The 21,494-nt window shown below is 39.5% G+C and overlaps 1 protein-coding gene across 8 annotated transcripts in view; it reads left to right on the top strand.

Moving 5' to 3' along the window:
* Positions 1-21,494, top strand: part of AOPEP (aminopeptidase O (putative)) — a 192,809-nt gene that overhangs the window by 90,812 nt on the left and 80,503 nt on the right. For 6 of the 8 annotated variants that reach the window (XR_008233506.1, XM_052777125.1, XM_052777127.1 and 3 more), the window contains exons 10-11: positions 5,885-5,945; positions 21,278-21,340. Coding sequence is in view for 6 of the 8 variants with exons in the window: in XM_052777125.1 (XP_052633085.1) it covers positions 5,885-5,945; positions 21,278-21,340 (124 nt within the window). In the remaining 2 variants the exon portion in view is untranslated. Of the gene's footprint in view, positions 1-5,884; positions 5,946-9,847; positions 10,298-20,489; positions 20,622-21,277; positions 21,341-21,494 lie in introns of those variants that run through there. The other 2 variants (XR_008233507.1, XM_052777130.1) reach the window with 2 other exon arrangements.

Here is a 21,494-nt window from a genome sequence, read left to right as displayed (position 1 = left end):
ACCCTGCTACTGTATGTTATCCTTACTATAATTGTTATGTGCTATATCCATAGTACTATAGTAAGAATCACTTAGATCAAGCAAGAAAAGAACTGTGATAAAACTGAGCAAAGCACAGTAGTGATGGAACCAGAACTGACTCCAGCATGCAACAATCCAATGGTGCACACCATCCTCCTGCTGCGCCAAATGTCACCTGCTTGTCACACTGCACTGAAGCCCAATTCTGCTCTACCGACTGAGAGGACTTTGCACCATCCCTCCTACCCAGAAAGACTGGTATGACAGATGGAGCCCAGAATCAGAAACTAAATGAACTCAATGAACATTTTATGAACATGACCCATGAACTAAAGGAATGATATCTCTGTGTGTGTATACTTATATATATATATATATATATCATTGCTCATATGTCTTAAAGGGATGGAAAGGTGATGATTGATCAGGATGTAACTAAAGGTATGGGAACTGTGCATGACGTCAATGGTATAGAATAAGGGGTGGATACTGTCCTGGTTTCAGCTGGGATAGAGTTAACTGTCTTCCTAGTAGCTGGTACAGTGCTGTGTTTTGAGTTCAGTGTGCGAAGAATGTTGATAACACTGATGTTTTCAGTTGTGGCTCAGTAGTGTTTAGTCTAATGTCAAGGATTTTTCAGCTTCTCATGCCCAGCCAGCGAGAAAGCTGGAGGGGCACAAGAAGTTGGCACAGGACACAGCCAGGGCACCTGACCCAAACTGGTCAACGGTGTATTCCATACCATGTGACGTCCCATCTAGTATAGGAACGGGGAAGTGGGGGCAGGGATTCACCGCTCGGGGACTGGCTGGGTGTCAGTCGGCGGGTGGTGAGCAATTGCACTGCGCATCATTTGTACATTCCAATCCTTTCATTATTGCTGTTGTCATTTTATTAGTGTTATCATTATCATTATCATTTTCTTCTTTTCTGTTCTATTAAACCGTTCTTATCTCAACCCACGGGTTTTGCTTCTTTTCCCGATTTTCTCCCCCATCCCACTGGGTCGGGGGGGAGTGAGTGAGCGGCTGCGTGGTGTTTAGTTGCTGGCTGGGGTTAAACCACGACACAGGTATATGTCTTTCTTTCATACTTGCTTTCTTTGTTATTCACATTATCATGAATGTGGTGATTTTGACTGAAACAAACAGCTGGTACGCACCTAACTCCCAAAGCAAATCATTGGGAAAGATTTTTCCCAGTGTTTTTGATTCCTCCATTTTTTTGGTAAGCCAAAATGTATATGCTGGACAAAACCCAAAGGAAATCTTATCTGCAGAAACCTATGGCTAGTTGACAGAATCACTAATCAGTCACTAGTCTTTGATCTGCTCTAACTATGCCTCCATATTTAGCTGGAATGGCTTACTTTTTGAAAATGATTGATGTATGTGAAGGTATATATCCGGATGAAGCAAATAGGCTTGTTGAAGTATTTTCAGTTGGATATGGCAGACTTTTTAGCTTCCTTTACAAAAAAAAAAAAAAAAAAATTGCACACTTTCATGTGCACTGTTCATTTGCTGCAGTATCTTATTCTAAAAGTGGTTTCTTCTCCTTGATTGAGGAATTAAGTGGGTTTATCTTAAAGTTGGTAGAGCGCCTTGGGGCCTTGTGCAATGAAAACTTGATATATAGACATCTTTTATATTGCTAATTTTCAAATTATGATTAATGTTAGTATTTTACAGAGCTTGCTCTGAAGCATTGAATCGGGCCATGAACAGTATGTATGCATGTTAGGAGATCATTCCTAGGCTTATCGTCTAAACAAAGAGACAAGGGATGAGATAATGGATGTAATCGCATTCTCATTTTAAAGTAGGGAACCGTAGTACAAAGCAATTGAAGAACCTGCCCAGCCTCGTAATAGCTGTTACAGTGCTAATCAACTGAACCCAGACCCCACAGTCCAGTATAGTACCTTAACCAGAAGGCCATTCAGAAAATCACACACGCATCAGATTTAAGTCCTTACAGATGCTTAACTGCAACAGAAGCAGATGGTAAGTGCCCTTTCTGAATATGGATGCTTTACTGAACTGCAGCCTCTACAAATATCAGGCCCTGTGTCCTTTCTCCAGGACGTTTGTTTTGAAATAGCAGTTTGTTTGTGATCTATTTTTTGGGCTTGATCTGAAGCCCACCAAGTTAGTGGAGACCTTTCCAAGGACTTCACAGTTCTTCAGTATTGACTCTCAATACATTCAGAGTACATCTTTGCAATAGTCTGAAAATTACTAATATATTTGGGACAAAAATAGTGAATGCCTGTAAACTGCTAAAACAAGTTGCTTTTTTTGATGGGTGCCAACAAGAATGCCCTAAGTTGGAAAAAAAAAGGTGTGTACAAGTACAAAGGAGACGGCATATGGTCATGTGACAGGTGTTTAGCTGAAACTGAGGGTGTTGCAAGCAGAGAAATAGCAGCATTGTTGTCTTTGCCCTTGAGAAAAATGTCAAAGTTTCAGGAGAGGCTGAGCAACTTACTAGTGGTGTTTCTGGCTGGGTTAGTGTGGTGTCAGAACAGTGCAATTCACCGCAGTGTCATAAGCTCATTTCAAAGCCAGTGTTTTGAAATGAGCTGTTGTTGGCTTTAAAAGAAATAGAGGGTATATTAAGCAAAGACACTACATAGCAAATGTAGCATAGATTATTTTGCATAGTTGTTTTTTTTTTTTTTTCCTGAGGAAATTTTGCACTTTAACTTTAGTTTCTGGGGGGAAAAAAGAAAAAAGGACAGACTGGCATTGTGAGGCTGTGTTTCTTACCCTGGGTAAGACAAATTAAATGCACAAATAAGGGTATTTTTCCCCAGCTGCTAGCTCTGCTTCAGCATTGGAACACTAAGCTGTATTAGTTTTGATTCATGCAATAACAAATAAAAAGTTATTATTCTGATTATGCTGCTTGAGACGGAGTAAATGGTATGATACACCTGATCTACCTTTGACTATATAAAATTTGAGTGTCCAGTTTTAAGCTAGTCCTGTATGTGCTCTCTAGTAACCAGACAGAAGTAAGAACTCAAGAAAAAACATCAAATTATCCCAAAGAAGGTGAGTTGACTGACTGTTTGGAAATACTTCTCTTTCTCTCCATTCTCTGTGGAAGAGACGCAGCTAACTTAACTTAGACTAGACAACAGTTTTTAGAGCACTGTAGTGAGGTGAAGGTTAATTATAGCCTGAAGGATATAGCAGTCAAATTCTCTAAATTTCATAAATTTGCACAAATAACAAGGTACTACTAAAAGCTGACCAAATCTGGATGTTTAGTAATTCATTTGAATGTAGAACACTACCCAATTTCAAGCATGGCATTTATGTCCACTTATATGTAGAAAATTGATTTCCATAGTGATCAGAGATGCAGAATGGTAATTTCCTGAAAATTCAGAATCCTGGCCATGTAGAAATGCTTCTGCTTGACTGCTGCAATTATCTGAACCACATGATCAGAAGGAAATTTTTGTTTGTCTGTGACAGTCTACAATCTCCTGATGTTACAAGAGATATTTTGACATTTCAGATTTAGTGATTGGGAAGATTTCTTTGTCTCTGTGGGAATTACTCTCTCTTTTGGGGATTCACCTCAGCTAGGCTGATGTGTCATCTCTTACTTGTAAAGACACTGTTGAAGTGAAGTTTGGACCTAAATTACATGAACTATCAAAATGTATTACCAGCAGCAAATAGACTAGTGCTCTTTCCACATTAAGCCTTCTTGGCCTTCACCATAAGATATGACTGATCAAAAACTGAAGAAGACTGTTAATAGAAGATGAAAGCATGTATGAATGGCTTTATTGTCATTGTAATCTGAATGTTCTTTTTCTTTAATCTGTAGCTTCTTCTAATTTTCAGTATGATGCTGTAGCCCATGTATGCAAGCATATCTTAGTAGCCGAATGACACAGGGCAGCATTTGTGAGGCAAGACTTTCTTATGTTTAAGGCACTTGGTGTCCAATTTTTGCCTTTGTTACAAAATTGCTGTGTATGTTGGAGAAGCTTATTAAGACTGGATTGCTTATTTTTTGCATATACTGTTGAACAATTACTCAATGAGAAGCTAGCTGACTCTCTATTTTGATCAGATTCTCCCACCCCTAATTCACATTAGCAGAATTTTATTCTTTTAAGTAGACTTGCTCATTCATTCAGAATACTGCTTAGTGTGAGTAGGGATGGCAGGCCTTCCACCACAATAGTGTAGAGTGGAGGTTGTAGCTGTTAATTCTGCCTCAAAGGAATGGTAACACACAGTTCTGCTTGGAGACAGAGGGTAAATTTTTCATCTTGGATTCAACAAGGATAGAATATCTAACTCAGGATATAAGCCATGTCTCGAAAAGTGCTGTTGTTACACCTGTTAATACCAGTAATTTAAATCTTTGGTCGTTCCAAATAAAACTAGCCAAGTTAAAAAAATGTAGTAACTATGATCAGTAAACACACAGAAATTTTTACTCTATGAATGTGTTCCAGGTTCATCCACTAACATATTGCTTGAATGCTTTTGAGACTCCATAAGCTCTCTAAGCCTTAGTTTTCCCATTCGCATGTCAGGCATAACAGTGATTGATCTTTCTCCCATTGGCATAGCAAAAGTTAATATTTAAAGATGTTTAAAAATCGTTCAGTAAAAATGACTGATGTATTCATTACAAATCCTTCTTAGTCACTGATACAGTCCATAAATAAACTTCCTTTAGGGTCAGAATTTTGAGCACAGCTTTGTCAGGGGTTGGGGGGGGGTGGGGGTGGGGAAAGACTTCTTTGTCATGTATTTCAAATAAAAATTGTATTGGGTTGCTTGCCTTCCTACTTCAGAGCTTCAAAATGGCTGTTCCTTTCATGAATGCTTTACTGGTTATGGTCTACATTACATACATGAAGGTAGCTGCAAGTATTAGAATGAGTCTTGCCAAGGCATTACCATGCACAGGACCATGCACATGTATTCTGCTTCTCGTAATATTTACATTCATTGAGGGCTTACTCAGGTTCCTTTTTTCAGTACTGGCATACTGCATGGACAGTGTGTGGGGGGGTTGGTTTTGGTTTTGGTTTTGTTTTTAAATTGGCTTCCCTGCAGGCTGGGAAGTCTTCAACCAGAGTTGAAGTAAATGCAACAGAAGTTGCTAACCAAAGTAAAAGGGGAAATACAATTTCTGAATTTGCAAATGCTTATGCATGTGGTTATTTCAGTCCCACACAGCTTGATCATGACAAACTATTTCCTTTTGTTGGTGCTCCAGACTATTCTGTGACTTCACTGTGAATGTTACCAGGATATAAAAAAAGTGCAGAAAAAATGAAACTAAAATATATTAGATACTTGGTAACTTTGAGGATTAATATCCTCAGTGCCTTTTAAAACCCCCAAATTTAAGGAAGTTTGTATTTAATTTCATTTTCTTTAGTATTTTATCTTTACATGTAGGCTGCTTCTGTAACAAAATACTGGTTTTGAATGTCTCTGGCTAAACTTACTTGCCTGTGATTTTTTTTTTTTTCCTGTAAAAGAAACAAAAATCCACTCAACAAGAAGTAGAGCACCTGCTCATACTTCACATGTTTCATAAATGCAGTTTACCATCTCACACTTTCTCTGTCAATCCTCATAAGCACTGAATTTATCATTTGAGTTTTAAGCACACAGAACCTGATCTGTCTTTAATTTGCTCGTATCACCTCTGATTATATTATTCATTAAAAAACCAAGAATGTAGTACCATTGCAGTACAACCAATACTTGGAATTCAGGGGTTTTCTCAGCTTCTAAAGGGTTAATTTTCATGTGGAAAACTTGGTATTTTTGTGTGTGTCTTCTAATTTTTTTTTTTTTTTTTTTTTAAGATCTGGGTTAACTGTAGAAAGTATCTTCCAGAATTGGCTTGACACTTCCGGAATACCAAAGGTAAATGCAAAATACCAGTTCTTAGTTCTTTCTGGAGTCTTGCATTTCTCATTACCTTATACATTATTTAAATCATTGCCTGAACTTATAACAAGTATGGTTTTAAATAAACAGTTTTGATGATGACTGCTTTCCACATCTTTATAGGGGTTTAGCTTTTATCAGTTGCAGGTTTTTGATTCTACCATCATCTCCACAACCTGCCAAAGGGCAAATCTTAGAAAACTTAGCCTATAGCTTAATATTGTAGTCACATGGAAATATGCTTTACAGTATAGTGGTGGACTCTACTAAACGTAAGGAGCTTTGTTCACAGTTGTCAATATATGAATTACTTGAAAGCCATACTGACAGCAGTAACTAAATGTTACATTATTTGTACTTTGATATTTTGCGAATATTGCGACTTGCTCGTGAATCTGCTGCATGGGTAACATATTTCATTGGTGTTGCAGCCCTGAGACTGAGCATTATTTTCTGCTTTTAATACTAAAAGCTTTTAATATTAATGTTTTAAATTCTGTGAACTGACAATGCTTATTTGTGTCTGTGCTATGTGAAGGCTGTCATTATTTGTTTTTGTCCAAAACTGGGATTAGACGATGAAAGATATCCCTGTATAAATCTTCCTAAAAACCAGTTTTACACAAAGTAAGTTTTTACTATACACCTGGGGCTCAATTTCTAACTCATCTCCCCTAAGCTGGCATCCCCTAGGTTGCTTGGGATTTATCTTATCTAATGCTCGCAGTTGTTTCCACTTTGCATTAGCATTTAAGAAGAAAAAAAACTTTTAAGAGTTAGAATGATAAGTCGTGGTTTGTATGTGCACAAGTGAAGGTACTTAGGTAGCATGACTGAGGCTCTGAGGAGCAAGCACGTTTGCAAGTAGAATTGTCAAAGTATCTGGAGAGCACAATACAATAAGCAGTGATCACTGAACATGAGCTGTACCGAAACACTGTGGTTGAGCTCTTCCCTTGACAGCTTTAGAGGTGTGCATGTCCACATGGGAGGTTTTACCCTGAGATCAAAATGTTCAAAGACTAATATTTGAAGATGCTATAAAATCAAGGTGGAGTTTGTTTTTTCCTGTAAAATTATTGAAAATAAAATTAGCTTTAATTGGAAGGGAGGAAAGGAAAGGACGGTAAGTATCACCATGCATCTTGATGTTCAGTCATTTCATGAAAAAGGACCTTGATTTTAATGCTATGTTTTGATCAAGGTTTTTTTCCTGATAAAAGTTGAATACATTGTAGAACAGCTGCTTCAAGTATAGGGGAGGAACTGATGTTGCACAGCTGTAGCTGTAAGATGCTGAACTGGCTGTCTGAAATGAAAGAGTTTTCTGACATTTTACTTACATGTGTATCTTTGAAGATGTGCCTTATTTGTGTCCCACAATCAACTCTAAAATCACAAATAAGGAAGATAGGAGCAGACTAAAGAATTTTAAATGGTTTTGATTAACATGAAAACTGAACTCTGTTTTCCTGAGTACTGTAAGTTGTTCAGAATGAATAGTGGGTAGTTTCATTATACCATGCAAGTATCTATTGGGTGTGTAAGCAAAACATGTAGGAAAAATATTTCCACACCCAGCAGGCTTGTAAATAGTTGTAAATTTTCTTTAAAGACTTAAGAGATTTCCCTGGTAGTTTGGCTGTTCTGTAAAAAAAACCATCACCAACAGGAACGGTGCTAATTTAGTATTCTGCTGCTTCTAAGCATCAGCGTGCTGACCTCTTCCCTCTGTCTCTCTCTTCCCTCAATAACCTTTTTGATGATTTAACCCTGTAGTCCTCAGCACTTCTCAGGTTCTTATGGGAACTAGTTTCCACTTTATTGAAAGAACTGGAGTTGTTGTCATTCAGTGAATAGGAAACCTTCTTTCCTTTGTGCTTTATTAAATCATTTGGGGAGCCCTTATTCCTGAAATAAAGACTGTAGAGGTTGCTTAGTAGGTCTCAATGCTAGCATCTATAATCTAAATAAGACTGTATTTACCAACTACAGAAGTATAAATCTACTCATGTGCTGTACAGGAGCTGCTACTGAAACCCCCCCTTAAAAAGTATTTAGATTATATTTATTTCAGCAAACTATTAACTTGGCTAATATGATGAATCTATGTGAAGGCATGTAGACCACCTTCTTACATGCAGGTCAACTACCTGCATCATAAATAGCAGCCCAGGAATGCCACAGAACTGACTTATTCAACAACTTATGGGTTGCCAGGTGAGTGGACTGGGGTGTGTGTAGAGGAAGGTTTCTGTCAGCTCCTTTGGGTGAAGTCACACCGCTGAGCCAGCCAGTCAGGCAGTGTGAATAGTATGAGGTATAGAGCATCCATTGCAGTTGACTACCCTTTCTTCAGTACTGGAGCAACTGAAAAGCAGCCGGTGAATCTCTGCTCCAGAGATGTCCCAAAGGCAGAGAAGCAGCATCCTGCACTCTACACAGCATTCAGCAACTTTATGCTTATCACCCTTATTTTACTGACTGCACTGTAGAGTCCTATAGCATGATAGTTAAAGTCACTCTTAATCCTGCAGCACCTGCTCTTAGAGGGACAAAATGTACTTCTTAGTGGTTTAGTACATACCCATGAGAAATAACTTGACTAAGAATGTAAACATTTTACATCTACAAATACTATCTAAAACTTCACTGCATTTGGAGAGGAAACTCCCTTACTGGAGAGACTATCCTCTGTAATGGGATTGGGATATATGCATCATGCTGTCCATTCTGAAAATCAAGTCAGAACATGGTTCCTTTATATCTTTCCCATATGAGAATTTTTCTGTTTTACAGTGGCTGTGGTTGTCTCTGTGACATCTTTTATTTCTGTGTTTTGGTGGGGTTTGCTCAGGAAATTCATGTCATCCATGGACTATAAAGAAAATTCACCACTTGTGGTTCATTTACAGCATTAGCTACCGAAGTGTTTATAAGAATTTTCTTCTGTGATCATATCCAAATCTATCAACTGTACACTACTGGTGCTCTCTAAAATTTGATAGCAACACGGTCACTTGAAGACAGGGTTGTTAGCCCACCCCTCAGTTCACTGTCTTCACAACAGTCTACCTTAAGCACATTGGAAGGGTACTTGTACAAAAGATGGATAAGGGTAAATACTTGCCAGTCTCCAGACTGCTGAAGCAACATTAGTTACCATCTTCATTCCAGTAGAGGAATTAGCATTTTGTATTCTTCACAGCCATATGTCATGGCGTCTGTCTAACTGAAGATCCTGTACTTCTTTACCTGCGCTTTGTTACATTTGCCATTCCAAATGCTGTCTCCAACTCTGTCCAGGAAGCCACATATATATACCCCTTTATACTTGAAACTTGGAACTATTGAAACTTTAATATTTGTCAATTTCTATTGCCGTTTCACTCTTGGAAAAGTCATTTGGTCTTTTCTAATTATTGAGCTAGTTTCCAGGCTCATGTATATACCAGCAGTAATCAAGAATAACAACAGCGTAAGGGAGTCATACTGATAAATAAAAACAGAATTTGGCCTGTTGCCATGAAAAATAATTCTGCATGCCTAGTTACACTTCCAAATTTGGTATTTTCTAAAGCATTAAAGGTTAATGTTATAATGAAGGGTGTGTGGTAATGTGTGGCCAATACTTTCTTACATGGAAGAGTGCCACAGCACAGTGGTTGTCTTCAGGCTTGCTGTGCAGGAAGGTTTTCTCACACACAATACAATAAGGAACATAAGAGTTGAAAAGCAAGCATTTCTGAAATACAAGATTTCATGAGGATTTTTTTCTGGGAACACATCGTAGTGGTGTTAAATACAGTGAAGCATATTGCGTTGTTGAAAATAGTTTTATTAAGTCAAGCAACCTTCAGCATGTACTTCTGTCTCAGAGGTGACTCACCGGGGGATTATAGCAACTTTTCATCATGTGCAAGTAGTAATGACTTAACACTGCTAACTTTAGTCAATGAGTTAAGCTGGCAAGGAGCAGAATCAGAAGAACAAACCAGCTTTAGAGCTGGAAGACACCTATGAAATCACTTAAGTCCACTTCATCCCTGCTGCTGATGATTTGTTCTCTTAACTACAGTTTCTATTGTGTCTTTCAGTCTATGTAATGTTTAATTAGAGTTTAAGACTAAAAGACCATATGTTTCCTGAGGAAGGTTTTCTCAGTTCTGCACAGACTTGTCTTTGTGTTATGTTGTGCAGTTACTCTTACCTTAATTTTTTATTCTACCTTAGATAATTAACCTTTTTAAAATATGCTTAAAATCTTTCCCCATTTTGAACTCTGTTGTACACTGTTTAATTCAGAAGTAGACAAATAAACATTAGGTAGTCTCTGCATCTCATAAACTCCTACGTGTATTTTTTTAACTCATTCCAGTTTCACCACCTTTTCTTTTGCCTCCGAAACTGCATTGTTTGCTAACATACTATTATTTACTGGTAAACTTGCTATCTTGAATGTTCCTTGGGTGTGTATTTCATTTGGTACCTTGTGTTATGAAAATAATCTTCTCCAGATTCATTCTTCAGTTAAAAGGGGGGAAAAGAAAAAAGAAAAAAAAAAAGAGTGGTTGGCGTGCTCCTCCATGATTTTCGGTTTCCAACATATCCTACAGTGTAATCTACAAGTCTTATGTGATCACATAGCTGCTGGCACTAGGATAAATACACCAAATATCTCCTCAATATTATGGAAAAAATGCAAGAGGTGATTGCAATGCTCTGTCCTTCTCCTAGTTCCCTTTGCTACATTATCCTCCTGTTAAAGCTTAATTCTTATCCACTGTTCTACCTTAAACAGTATTTCCTGGTTAAAGTAGGTACTGCCAACAGGTATTTCAGACTATGTATAGCTCATAGTGTGTATTGCAAGAATATGTCCTAGTTTTGGCTGGGATACACAGACAAAAGAAATCTTCCAGTGGCTAATATTCATTTATTCATAGTATTTCTGGTTTTGTTTGTATATGACTGGCTCTTGGATTGTCCTGCTTGAAGAAAAAACGGATTGGAAAGGAAACTCATAGCAAAACTATTAAAAAATTTGAACTGAAATATCATTTGTAAAGGGTTCTAAACCAACGCAAGCAATGTATTTCTGTGGTTTCATAAATTTTAGGAGGATGTTACAGCAGCAGCTCAAGTACTTAATATGATTTCTGATAAAGCAGTTTGTTGTTAAGAAGGTTCCTGGCTTTTGCACCAGTTACAAGCTTTATAGATTTCCTGTTTCCTTTTACTAAGACAAAAATACAGATGAAGGGATAGCTCTACAAGAGAATGCCTCACAGGGTAGTGGTTATGGTCAATTACTAACAAACCAAGCACTTTCAAATATTTTTTTAAAAGAACGCTCTTACTAAACTGTTGAATTAGCTTTAGCAGTTGTTCACCCAAGTTTTACAGAGGGTACTAGAAAATTTTTCCAGTAGAAAAATCACTCTCATTGGATCAGAGTGTAACTTAAGGCTTGGGTTTGTTAGCACTTGATATTTCTTGTCATTGCTAGTTATGCCTCATCTTGCAATTTTTCTGTCTGGATGTACATAATAACTGCATATTGGCGGATGGCAACACTGAGGCAGTAAACAAGTGAAATCCTTTCTGTTTGTTGAGATACAGTAAGTTTGTAGGCATTGGCAGTAAGAATGATCTGTTAAGTGGGAAAATGTCATTCAAGCTTGTGATTTGGGGAAAAAATTGGGAAGGGGCTATGAAGAGGTATAATTTTCTTTACTTAATAAAGTTTAACAGGGACTCTGTTAGATTAATTTCAAAGTTGGTATTAAGTATTAGTCGCAAGAATAACATGCTGCTGCTTAAATACTGAAGTTTGCTACTTAACCTGTGATATTTTTCTTTATCTGAACATGGAGACTTTTGTGTCCATGCAGAGAGTGCAGAGAATATAACTGATATGATAGTTGAATGCTAATGAGTTGATATTTGACAAATAATCTGAAGAAAGCGTAACTGTTACTTTAAGTACTTATTCTTGTATGTGGAAAGCATACTTTGAAGAATAGGCACTTCCCCTCAAGAAAAACGGTATTGTTTTGATATTAGCAAGCTTGCAGATTGGAAGATGAAAAGAACTTTCCAAAGTCCTTAAAAATTTAAATGAGCATAGGTCAACAATATATATTGATGAATGTCTTCTCTAATGATAACAAGCACAGTAAGAAAAAAGTATTTTAATACAAATCATTAGTGCTGTGTTTTTTCTGAAATTAGCAGTTGTACTGTCAACATTGCATCCCATTTTCTTAGAAGAGAAGATGGGATTTTGGAAAATAGAAAAATGTAATCAAGCAGTGTGTATAGTATTGTAGCGTGCATCACGAAGAGAAACAAATCGAGACATATTGCACAGACAGACTTTCTATGTTGTTAACTCTTTGAAAGATGTTTTAGATAAAGACTATCCATCTGAAAGTCTTTCTAGATAGACCACACTATATGGAGAATTTGATATTTTGTTTGTAGCAAACTATCAAATAACTTGTAAGGTCTGTTACTATTTAAATAGATCCTGTGTTGATCTAAAGAAGGTTATTGGCATAAAATGGCCCTGTAATTTATTTAGCCGTTCCTGTAAATTGTACTTAAGATACTGCTAAACAAGACACAACAGTGGTATATTTTTGTTTGTTGAATAGTTAAAAAATTCAAGAAAACGGCTTATATAAAATCATACATCATTAAATGCCAGTAAGGACCCAGATTATTTCAGAGCTTTTCAAGTTCAGGCACAGCTTAGAGTACTGTTACAGTTTTGAAGGGTTTGGGGTAAGTTTCTTCTGCATTGCATGTGACTGCTGATTTTAGGAGGAAAACCACAGACACTCAAGATCAGAATAGCATTGTTACGGATTATTGCGTGACCACGTTCTAAAATTGGAAAACATGCTGCCTCAGGTTAGACACCCACTTAGTGCTGAGTAACTTTGTGTCTAGGCTGAATGTAGATGTTAATTTTTAAATGTTAAATTTGAAAGTATTGGCCATAATATTTCAGTGCCTCTGGTGTTCTAATTTCTAAAAGTGAAGTTTAAAACTGAGTTTTAGGAGTCTTAATTTAGTCATTAATTGAATAATTCAGGAAAAAATATTATGAGATTCTCAGCTGGAACTGTGAGTCTGCATGAAGGCTGAGGAGCATACTTCACTGGATTTAGTTTAATGACCTGCTGAAACATTGGCTTTCCTCTCCAGTCAAAAGCCAGGTTTTCACAAATGTCTTTCTGTTTTTCTTCAGGCTACCTTTCAGTATTGTATGTGTCCAGCTCAGAGGTACAGTAGTAGTAGTATAGTAAATCTGCACAAGTAATAGCTTGTTCAAGAAGTTGAACTGCATTTGAAACAAATGTTCAATCTCTCAAATAATTGTGGACTGGATTGCACACGTTTGTTCATTAGAATCTCTTTTAAGTTTAGTAAATCTCAAGCAGTCTTTCTCATTCCCTTTTCCTATTAATTGCATTACTGAACACAAAAGCTGTGTTATGTGCAGAATGACTGAGCTTATCCCTACTAGAAAGGAGTTATGTTTGGTATCTAAAGAACAATAACAGTTTGCTGCCTGGCTGATCAATGCTGGATCAAGTTCACATTCCCAAGCTCCCACTCTCCCACCTACATGTGTAGGGGGTGGAAACATAGCAAAGAGAGGGAGGACAGGTCCTCTTTTACACAGAAATGCTGAACTGAGACTTGCCTAATAAGGACACAGCTGGGCTTGCATAGCAATAAACCTGGATTTTAATCCATTGCTTGTAAAAACATCCGAGGAATAGCACAGAAGTTAGCAACTAATTAATTTTTAGCCTGCCCATTGTTTTCTTTACCCAATGGAAACAATCCATAAAGGTTTAAAATAATTTTTATGCTACCTTGCAAGAGAACAGCTTTTCTATATTAATTAGGAAAGAGTAGCCTTTGAAATGGCTGAAATCTCTCCAGTTTGGAGTCCCTTATAAGTAGTTTTAGTGCACTGGACACAGAATATGAAATAATGAGAAGTCAAATGCTACTTTAGGAAATAAAAATCTTTTTAGTGCAGGAGGATACAGAGTTGGGCATGAAGCTGAGGTAAAAATTTTGTGACAGGAACAAGTTGCCACCTTCCCTCCCCAGTGGTCTAGGGTTTTTAAAAGAAACATGTTTTACTTCCTGGAAATTTTCCCTGTTTTCTAGGCTTTTAGAAAGACATATTTGTGATTGGAAGGAATGAATATGTGGGGAAGATGTATTTCATGCATGTGTGTAAACACATACCATGTGTCTGAAGTCCATGTAGCCCTCTGTAATGCTGACCCAAAAACGTGTGACCTGCTGATTCATGCAATGGTCCAGCCAGAAACTCCAAGTGATCCTGAGGGTTCAGATCCTGCTGTTGCCTGCCCAACTGGCTAGAATTGGGGATGGAAGCTCTTGCTTTTGAGCCCAATGCTTTTTTTCACACACTCTTCAAAAACACTGAGCTGCTGAAGTATTTCTAGAGAGCAGATGGTAACAAAATTCGTGTAATGGTCTTCGTTCCATCTCCATCCAGCCAGTTCACTGGCTTCCACAAAAGTTGATACGAGCAATGTCAAGATCTTTCCTGTTTTTTATTACCTTCAGTCATCCCCTTTTCATTTAGCAGTGCTTCATAAGTCAGACTGCAGATATAGATGATGCTCACCTTCTGTTTAATCATGGAGGAAATAAGTGATTCTTCTAAAACTCATTCTATCTCCATAAGAAAGGGATGTTTTTCCAGGATGCTTTAACTATTCTGTCTACTCCCTTCTAAGCCCACAGTGAAATTTAAATGCTGAAATGAAGACATCTGGAGAAAGATAGGTTTGAAAAGTCTATTGGCTGACAAAGCTATTGGCCAGTAAAAAAATGAGCAGTAAAGGTCATAGCTGAGCTTACGGTTATTATCCTTAGCACATAGGCTAACAGTATTTCATGGCCAGAGGGCTGATGGACTTTTGCCTTGGACATGTTTCTTTACTAGAGCTGTTGGAAGGATTTTGGTAGCTTCAAGGGATCAGTGAGACTCAGAGGTCAGTACCTCCGAAAGATGCATTTCCTTTCTTCAACAAGAAATAAAGTCTGTGTCATTTTCTTTGAGTCCCTTTGTACTGGAAAAGGAAGAAAAACACTAGTTGTCACATCAGTGGTGCAGGACTGTCCAGTATCCATGTTCAGACATGGTTTTCTTTGTTTTTCTCTGTAATTTAAACAACAACAACAACAAAAACACAACAAAGGGCTTTCGAAGACCTATGTAGTTTGGCCAGCCAGCAACTATCCACTGCCTACCAAGATCTTGGTGCTGGATGGAGCCAAAGTGAATTTTATAGAGGATTCTCTTATGTCAAAGAAACTTGAGCCCTAGTCTTTGTCCTCTGGGTTCAAAATGTCTGGATTCAAATTACTTTTAAATTGACAGAGTGCAGGGCCAACCTAAAATCTGAGGTCTTATTTCCATACATGATTGTACTAAAAAGTGTTAAATCTTCTAAATACTATCTTGCTACTTGTAGAGGAAGGCGATGCTGTAATTTGCAGTCTGGATGGTGTTGAAATTTTGCAGCACATCAGAATGCTTCTCAGGCAGAAAGGCCTAAATATAAAAACAATAAGCTACTTTTCCAGTTGCTCCAGAGAGGCACCTGTATAGTAGTGAGAGCACCTGGTGAAATCAGGAGAGAAAAAATATGAGCATTTTAGCATACTCTAAAAATATTATTATAGTATAGATAATATAATGCAATATGATACGTAAGTTATGTATCATTGTATGTTACACACTATTATTTAGTAATAAGCATATTATTTAGAGATCCTGTGGTCATGTGGTGAGAGATACTTTCTTTATCAGATTATGAATCTGTTCTTGAACTAAATAGGTGGGTACAGTGGGTGGGTGGGTACATCTTTACCTGGGAACTTTCTCCACAAAGCAGGGTTGCTAATGTGGATATGAAGGATGTATTTGCATTCCTCCTTTGAAAAAAATATTCCTGCCACAGCATGTGAAAGTCACGTTGCAGTGTACTAAAAGTACATCCTGAAAGTTATTGTTTCAACAGGTTTTTGTCTCATGGAGGTAGAGATATTTTCAGGAGGGGAAAGTTTGACTTGAACATAATGTCTCTGTAGGGGTGTTACACTGAAGAATATCAGACACAGCACACTGATTTAAAAGAGTGTGTTTACACCACCACAGACACTCTTGGAGGAATTAGAACATTTTGATTCATGGTATCAATATAAATGACCATCTTTCCTAAAATATGGATAATGTCAGAACAACTTTATTTTCCATTTCAGTGAATAAAGCTGTCCCTATGAAAACTGCCTAAAATCAGCTGGAGGACTTGCTGTTCTTACAGGAGCATATTCTGGGCTGGATTTCTTTTTCAGTCATTTTGATCTGCTGCTGATATACTGCTTCTTGCAGTGTGGATGCACCAGCCATCTTGCTATTTTCAGTTGTAGCCCACTGCTTCCTTAGTCTCTCTGCCAAATTCCGATAACAGTAGTGTTTTAAAATCCTTCCAGTTGTTGCCCTTGGGGAATACAGTCAAATGCTGCAAGCCATTATTAATCATCTAGTGAGCTACTGAATAAAATACTTTCCTGTATTTTCATTTTCTGAACCTTTTTATGAAAGATTGGAAGCCAGGTCTCTTCTGCTGAAGCAGTTTTCAGGTCATGCAGACTGTTCTGAGGGCACATCATATTCTCAGTTTCCAAGTAAGTTAATTTTCCAACTTAAATTACTCTTCTTTTTTTCCTATGAATCTTCTGTGGGGTAGGAAAACAGTTATGTATCTTGCATTTTATTGTAGTTCCTTTAAACTGTCCTTTACTGATATCAGAGAGGTGATGGCATCACCCTTAAAAAGTAGGCAGTATCATTCTAGTACCATAGAACGAAACTAGGGGGGAGTCCATTTTTTGTTTTATGTTACATGGGAAGGTATAGAAAGGTACAAAATTGCAATTTGTAGACTGGTGAAATTAAGTACATCCTCTAGGAGAAAATGACTTGACAGTAACATCTTTAGACTTTTCTGGGTGCTTGCTGGTGTCCACATAGATCTGAATATATAAATGTGGGTGTGTATAATGGTGTAAAATTCAGTAATTGAGAGGAAAATAAAATCTCTAGAAATGAGAGGTTGGAAAATGACTGGACTGCATTAGTTATTGATTTCCTCGGCTTTGCAGAAGCTCTTCTGAAATTCTTTTGCAGTAAATACTTTTATTCCTCCATTTTGAATTTTTTCTTTTTGCCTTCCAGTATCTGAGGAATGCTGGCAAGGCAAAACAAAATGGCACTGATTCAGTGTTAACCTTAGATAAAACAACCTTCTTAGTTTATCGGTATTGGATGTTTTAGCATTAGAGTAGCACAGACAAGCTGAAGTTATAGACGACTTCTGCAAAGGAAAAGTGCATTATTATAATTTTTAATTGAGTTATGAAATACCAATGGTAGCCATCACAGCCTGAATAATTTAAAGCCAGTTTCTGTTTCAATTTAAAATGAAACAGTTGTCTGTTGCACACATATCCTATTGTTTTCTAGGCTATGTGCAATCCTGAAAGTTACTTTTATGTTTGGGATCTGGTTTGACTTGAAGAATAGCTGGTGTAAATCATTGCCTACGTTATTTACCAGGATATTGGGCCTGTCTTCACCCAATTGGTAGAAAGTGCTACTCCTCCGCCCCATTTCAAAAGTCAGTTATATTTAATCCCGCTGCAGCAAGAATGAAGGATCCTAGCATGCTTTGGCATGTAGAAATGCTCGTTCCCAATCTGAGTGTTACATAGGACAGCTCCATTAGCAGTCTCTGAAAGTATTCCCAAGGAAAGAAGGACATGGAGGGTGGACTGATCTTAATTTCTTTTGTGAGGGGATGCAGGTACGGCAGTTAGTGTCATGAGGACAGCAAACAGGACTGTTGATGGAGGGTGATGCAGCCCTTGTCCCTTTAAGTTGGGTGTGCCGTCACCCTTTTATCTAGTGTATGTAAGCTCCTTCCATTTGGAGTAGGGAAGAATACAGCAGGAGGAAAACTGTTCTTAAAAACATCCCTTCTCCCCTCCCTCCCTTTCCCAACTCCCCTCCTCTTTTCCTCTTCCCCCTCTCTCTCTTCCCTGCTCTCTCTCCTGTTCCCCATTTTCCCAGCAAAATTTCCTAGTCCGGTCATGAGCTAAATCTTATTGAACCATCAGTAAGTAGAGTTAACAGTTGACTGCACAGCCGGTGTGCAGCGACCACTGCTTGTTAGGCCCACCCTGTTTCTCTCGCTGTTTTCTTTCCTCTGCAGGCTGGCTGTATGGGCATAGAATTATAGAATCATAGAATCATTTTGGTTGGAAAAGACCTTCAAGATCATCGAGTCCAACCATTAACCATGCCCCCTAAACCATGCCCTGGAGTACCCTGTCCACTCGCTTTTTGAATACCTCCAGGGATGGTGACTCAACCACTTCCCTGGGCAGCCCATTCCAATGTTTGACAACCCTCTCAGTAAAAAAATTTTTCCTAATGTCTAACCTAAATCTCCCTTGCCTCAACTTGAGGCCATTTCCTCCTGTCCTATCTCCAGACACCTGACAGAAGAGACCAACACCCACCTCACTACAACCCCCTTTCAGGTAGTTGTAGAGAGCGATAAGGTCTCCCCTCAGCCTCCTCTTTTCTAGACTGAACAACCCCAGATCCCTCAGCCGCTCCTCATAAGACTTGTGCTCAAGGCCCCTCACCAACTTGGTTGCTCTCCTCTGGACATGCTCCAGCACCTCAATGTCTTTGCTGTAGTGAGGGGCCCAAAACTGAACACAGTACTCGAGGTGTGGCCTCACCAGTGCCGAGTACAGGGGAACAGTCACCTCCCTGCTCCTGCTGGCCACACTGTTCCTGATACAGGCTAGGATGCATGTTGGCTCGTATCTTACACTGCAGTGCAATCATTTTACAGTAGACTAGTGTTCAAGTTATGATGTGCACAGCAGCCAGCACCAGGGAACCCCAGGTGTTGGTTCCACAAGGTTATATCAGCATTATAAAAAGTTGGTAACAATTCCTGTTGAGTTCCCTTCAGTGCCGTGCAGCTACTAACAGGGAAACAGGAGCTACCTCTAAGTTTTAACATGCCAGTGTGTTTGCGTGTTAGGGATTTTCATCCCAAATCAGCCTCAGGGTCTGCAGGTCTGAAAATCAATGTCTCAGGTAACTTTTTTTCCCTGGTTTTCTCTGAACATTTGACAGGAGAGGAAGTGTAATTCTTTAAAGGATTTAAAGTCTAGATCTGTTTCATTGTTTCTATTACCCTGTGTTTCCCATAACTTCTTCTGTGGGAATGCACGATCTAATCTGTTAACTGATCCAAGGGAATATTGTTTAGGTAGTTGCATTAATTTGTGTTTGCCATTAACAATTTTTTGTTCATATTCTTGTTCATTCTCTTTGAACTATGCTCTGTTCTTCTTCCTTCTTTCAAACACACACAGTTCAAGAGTCAATTTATAGGAGCTTTTGGAATTAGCATTTAGTAGAAAATCTGTTGTGGCTTTACAAAATAAAAGTACGTTGTTGATACCAGTTTCAAGTAGACCTGTTGTGAGTGTGAAATAAAAATCTGTAGGAAGATTTTCTGCTGTGGTATCTCTATTAAAAAAGTTCTTCGTTGTGTAATGCCTCATAGTGAAGTTGCTTCTATTTAAAGCATTGAGTTTGTTCTTGGCTTTGATCTAAAGCTTTTGATCTTGAAAGAAGGATGTTGTGGCAGTAAAACAAAAAGGGTAGGAGAGAGGTTTTTTCTTTTTTTAAGTGATAAAGTTAAAGGGATGCTGCCAAGATTTAGTATGCACTAATTGGACCTATCTTTATTTACTTAAATCTGTTTGCAAAGTCCATCTAATTCTGTATACGGAAGGGTTTGCTCAAATGCATGCTTTAATGAGCCTTATTCTTTTACAAGAGCACAGATTTTCTTTTGAAGCTTTCAGGGAATTGTCATAAGTAGCATAGAGTATAAATGATTTTTAAAATACTGAAAATACCTTACTAGCATCATTTTAACTATACCAAGTGCGATGCAGTCTATCCTTCATTGTCTCTCATCTTAAATGCTAAACACAAAGCACTTAATGTTAAGTCCTAACTTAAGAATAGTACTCAGATATTGCATGGCTGACATTACTTGGGTCTCTCCCATCACGGCGGAGTTTGAATATCCTCTTCAAAGGGCACAGAAACATCTGTTGAAGTCCCATGCCTAAATTTAATCACCGGCTTGCAGTCTCTTTTTGAAGAAAGCATTTAACTCAGGCCTCAGTGAAGGGCTTGCTGTGCTGTAATACGAATGCTGCTTTGGTTCTTGCTTTTAAGATGCATTTCAGACCCTCCAAGGTAATTAAGAGTTAGATTCTTTAGATGTCAAGCAAGTACTTGGGGAAATCTTGAAGCGCTTAATGGTGATGATACTTTCCCTCTTGAACTAGCCCCATTAGGCTATTCGTCTGTCTGTGACGACCTGTGCCGGAGGGTGTTTATAGGAAGGTTAACAGGAAAGCGTCTTTTTCATAGTAAGGAAGGGACTCAACGGGACAGCGTCTCTCTTAAAAATTAGACTTGTAAGCCGGTGACTAGCGTGCATGCAGAGGTTTGGAAGGGCCGCCCCGTCGGCAAGGGGGTCGGAGGGACCGCGGCTCGGCGGCAGCACGGCCGACGGGACCCCCGCGCCTGGGCTGGGCTGGGCTGGGCTGGGCTGGGCTCCGCTCCTCCGGGGCGCGGAAAGCCGCGCCGCGCCGCGGCGGCAGCCCGTGCCCGCCGCCGGGGGGGCACCGCTGCCTCTACGTCAGGCGCACTGCTCGGGCCGGGCCGGGCCGGGCCGGGCCGGCCCGGGCCGGGGGAGGCGCGGAAACCCCGTCGGGGCCGCCCCGGAGCCGGCCGGCCCTTACGTCTTTAAGGCAGGCTCCTCCTCTCCGCGGGGCTCCGGGGGCCGGAGCACGGGGGCGGGGGACCCCGCGGAGGTGTTTCATTTCCTACCGAGGACTGCGGCGTGCCGCCACCGAGGCCGGGAAGGGCGGGATGAGACGGGACGGGGCGGGCGCGGCTCCGGCTCCGGATGGTGGCGGGGCCGGGCCGGGCCGGGGGGTGGTGGTGGCGGCGGCTGGCGGAGCGGGCTTCCCGCGGCGCCTCCTGTCCCTGGGGAGCGGAGAGGAGCGCATCGCATCGGGGATGCTCTGTGGGCGAGCACGCCTCACCGTGCGCTTTCTTCCCCGTGTAGCCTTTGCTGGAGGAGGGTGAGACTTGGAAGGAGTGTCAGCTCGTCCAGCAAGTGAGCGGCGAGGTGAGGAGAAAACCTTTTCGCAGCTGCTACCTTGCCCCCCGCTTCTTTCCCTTGCAAATCTGTGCCTTCGGTTTTCCACCTGACACCCCTTCCCCACCAGCGCCACGCTTTTCCTTTAAAAAAAAAAAAAAATTGCTTTCGTATTAGCAATAAA

This window comes from Harpia harpyja, chromosome Z (genome assembly GCF_026419915.1).
Source record: "Harpia harpyja isolate bHarHar1 chromosome Z, bHarHar1 primary haplotype, whole genome shotgun sequence".
NCBI classification, from domain to species: domain Eukaryota; kingdom Metazoa; phylum Chordata; class Aves; order Accipitriformes; family Accipitridae; genus Harpia; species Harpia harpyja.
Note: the sequence above shows the minus strand (reverse complement) of the source record. Positions and strands in the feature narration are given on the sequence as shown.